The following is a 3,843-nucleotide window of genomic DNA, read 5'->3' on the forward strand; positions in this document are numbered from 1 at the left end:
GCAGCTAAGATATTTGATATTTCTAAAAGCTTACATAGTATAAACCAAACAACAGAGATAAATGTAAGATCTGAAAAGGTGCCTAAATGTGCAATGGTTTCCAGTGGTGTCCTAGTATCGTAGTACATTGTAAGCAACAGTAATACAGTATGCTTTCACTTCTTATCTTGCAATGCTACCTCTCTGTCAAAGGATTAACTCTGGTTGTTAGGGATGTAGAATTCTTAGTGTTATGATACATCTCTTTAATACAAAATGACACTTTAAAAACAAAATTATTTTGTAGCTGAGTATCAAATATGGTTTTATAATCCAAGACAGTAAAAAGATATGACCAACTCACTTTATTAAAATTTGAGAAATATTTATTTTTTTAAGAATGAACCGTTTTAAACAAAGAAATCCACAGACAAAGAATCCATGATCCAAGCAACACTTGATTTCCACTTCTTATGACAAATTTTAGGACATCAATTTTCTGTCCATAACTTTGCATTTATATTAAAGAAGAAAATATTTTTTAGGTCATCCCCAAAAGTCAGGCTGTCTCTGTTTTTTCTTGTGGCTCATTCTGTTGTCTCTCTTTCTGTTCAAGCCTTTCTTTTAATTCAGTCCAAGCAGTATTTTCTGGTAAAGTGAATTTCCCGTTTTTATCGATTCCAAATAAATAACTTTTCTCCTCTGCTAGGGCAGCTTCTATATTTTCATCCAAGTTTTCCAAGGTGATGTAAGATTTGCTGGCCTCCTGAAACAAGAAAAAAAGAAAGAAAAACTGATCACAAGAGTCTGGTATAATTAATTTAAGTCTCAATGTAGTGGATCATATTTGATTACCAAAATCCACTCAATGGAAGATTGATTTAGGAATACTATTTATTTGTTTTGTCCTGGAACGGAATCAAATTTTCTTGAAGTACCAAACATCAGATGGGTAAACTTTGCAACAGACTGAAAATATTTTAATTTTTTTTGGGGGGGGGGGTGGTGTTAAGGTTATGCAACAAGCAGCTCTAGAACAGAATATCATCAACACCTGAACCATTTTATCACCACTTTTGTTACATTTTCACTTGTTTCATTCATCACCATCCAACCAACACTACCATTTGTTTGGTGACCCTTAAAGTCGGTATCCCTTCTAGTTGCCCCTTCTCCTCTTGCTTCAAACTATTTCTCCTTCGATGACATACATCATCAAAGTTCTACATTATGAAAGAAATATAGTATTTTGTACGTGTCTGTAGCTGAATTCAGCTACCCTTGAGATGGGTTTGATTCTTAACTTGAACTTGACACAAACTTACTCAATCTCTGCCTCAAAGTTTAAGAATAGGTTCTTATCTTTGATTGTGACACTGTGGACTTGACAACAACATTTAAACTTATTTACCTTCTCTTTCTTGACGAGCTCCTCCAGCTCTGCCAGCCATGCTGCCTCTTCTTTCTCAATCTGAATCAATGCCTGCAGTTTCTCTTCCTCTTCACGCTTTGCTTCCTCTCGGAGCCGTGCTTCCCTGTGGAAGAAAATTGAATTCCCATCACAGAGTCTTTTACTCCTGAATGACAGACAGTAGCTCACAAGGGAGTATTATGGTTCAAATGAGACTAACAAATTTCATGGCTCAGAAAGTTTGCATTAATCCATTTAAGATGCCTTCCAAATTCAAATGATTACAAGTCCTGGAATTGACTATACAGTCAACTTCACGCTGCTACTGGTATCTTCCGTTTAGCCTTTTTAACTTCGAGTCCAAATGTAATATGAATTACTTAGTCTTCCAAAGGTTGCCATGGATGATCAAGACTAGTGTGTGAAGATAATCCCTTAAACTCATTCTTGTTGTATTTAGAAACCATTTTTGGCTTTTAAACTTACCACATACTGCTGGTTGTATCAATTGATGCATTAATTAGCTAACAGTTGGTGATCAAAGTATCATCAAATGTTATTTACAAATATATAAGTAGGAAAGGGAACACACTGTGTTTACTTTCCACTGACTGCACACAGCAATCGGAAATTCATCACTGACGTTACTATTCAACTTTCAAACCAAAGAGTGACTGAAAGTTTCTTAATCACCAGGATTTCATCACATCTGATAAATATAAATCTTGATGCATAATCCATGCTGAAGTAATTACAGATAACAATCGACAAGATAAATCAAACTATACGAGAATTATCTCCAAATTTACCTCAATTGCCTGGTTTTTGCATTTTCTTCTGTATTCCAAAGTAGAAGCTTTTGCCATTCTTCTTCATCCTTCCTACTCTGCTCCTCAAGTGATACACCAGCAGCGGTCTCTTTGTTCTTACGTCGATGATCTTGGATACAATGAGATCTGCAAACAAAGAATGGATGAAACCGTACAATACTGTTTTTCCTTCTTGGGTCTAGAATTCTAAAATTTCCAGCCGAAAGCTAAAAAAATGTCTGTGCATATTATGTAAGTTGCTAGCTAAAATCAAATTCTCATTTTTATTTTTCTTAACTTAATACAAAAGCATCATCACTTTTGCCCTGTTAAAGTAATGCAAGTGTCTTCTGAGCCTTGCCAAGTTATAACTTGCAGCATCTTTACTTGTATGGGGGTTTTAATGTGACTATTAAAGAAGATAAATACAAACGCTTTGAAACATAAGGGCAAATAACAACTGGCATCAACTTAAAACATGTATAACACATATAATAAACATTTATACTCAATAATTATTTTCATTGCTAAATCCACTTCAGTCAGGTGTTGGGTGAAGGGTTGATGGCATCTCAGTAATGAGTGTTGCTTTATAGCCATGGTATTCAAAGATGGGGCCTATTTTAGGGTTGCCAAAAAAATTGCTGTGTCTCGCCCAAAAGTTTGGAAGGAAAAAAGGAACAAAGTGGCTATTCTTACGACTATTCGTAAGAATTATTTCCGATTACGCATGCGCAGTTGCTATTTTTATGACAGGAGTACTATTTTTACGACCAGGAGTAACAATAATTTCCGGTTAGTGTTAGGGTTAGGATTGGGGTTAAAGTTAGGGTTAGGGTTACCCCTACAACATGCGCAGTTGCTTTATTTACTTTACTGCGCTTGAATTCGCCTTTGTCGTAAGAATAGTTTATAAATAATTCTTACGACTAGTCGTAAGAATAGCCACGGCCAAAAAGGAAGTGTCTCACTTTTCAACCAATGCCATGGTTATCCTTGGTAATGAACATAAATTCAACATAGGCCTCAGCAGCCTTTCCAAAATGAGGTATTTCATTACTAACCTTATAGCATTAATAAGAATGTTATACTCGTCCCACTTCTCCAGGGAAAATTTGTATTCTGCTGGGTCAATTGGTGTTGGAACTCTCACCCTCCCGATTTTCGACTTGGCTATTGGGTCGGTTCTTCTCTTTCGCCATCTCACTGTTTGATAAACGCAACCTGTCTGTAAAACAGGTTCGTTTGTGCATTGTGGTATGAACCTACACAAAGATGTTTTGAATGCTTGAAACATTTTGTTACCCAAGTCCAAGGTTCCGTGGAAAATCACTGACTCAAGTCTTCAGTAAATTGTCCTGATTGTACGTTCAAATTGAAAAGTCCAATAGAAATAACACATTTGGCCTACATCCCCATACATCAGTCTCTGTTAATGACTATGAGCGCTTGTTAGAACCTGTAAAAATGTGTGTCGTGTGAGGTCACTGATCTTTCTTTCTCAGGTGACAAAATCACATGGACAGAGTATTGCTGCCCTACAATCTTCTGCAAATGATTGAATTATGCATTCTATGATATAACTATTTGTTCAAACTATTTTCCATATTCAGATCCCATTTAATCAGTTTATAGGTATTTTAA

General features: G+C 35.9%; 1 protein-coding gene across 1 annotated transcript; it reads right to left on the bottom strand.

Annotated features, from left to right (window-relative positions):
• Positions 1-286: 286 nt before the first annotated feature.
• Positions 287-3,690, bottom strand: LOC139967984 (small ribosomal subunit protein mS26-like). The gene is made up of 4 exons (XM_071972242.1): positions 3,264-3,690; positions 2,200-2,346; positions 1,391-1,514; positions 287-745 (listed from the first exon to the last, which is right to left on the bottom strand). Exons 1-4 carry the CDS (start codon positions 3,494-3,496, stop codon positions 539-541), a joined length of 711 nt encoding a protein of 236 aa, XP_071828343.1. The 5' UTR covers positions 3,497-3,690; the 3' UTR covers positions 287-538.
• Positions 3,691-3,843: the final 153 nt, after the last annotated feature.

This window comes from Apostichopus japonicus, chromosome 5, assembly GCF_037975245.1.
Source record: "Apostichopus japonicus isolate 1M-3 chromosome 5, ASM3797524v1, whole genome shotgun sequence".
In the NCBI taxonomy this organism is placed as follows: domain Eukaryota; kingdom Metazoa; phylum Echinodermata; class Holothuroidea; order Aspidochirotida; family Stichopodidae; genus Apostichopus; species Apostichopus japonicus.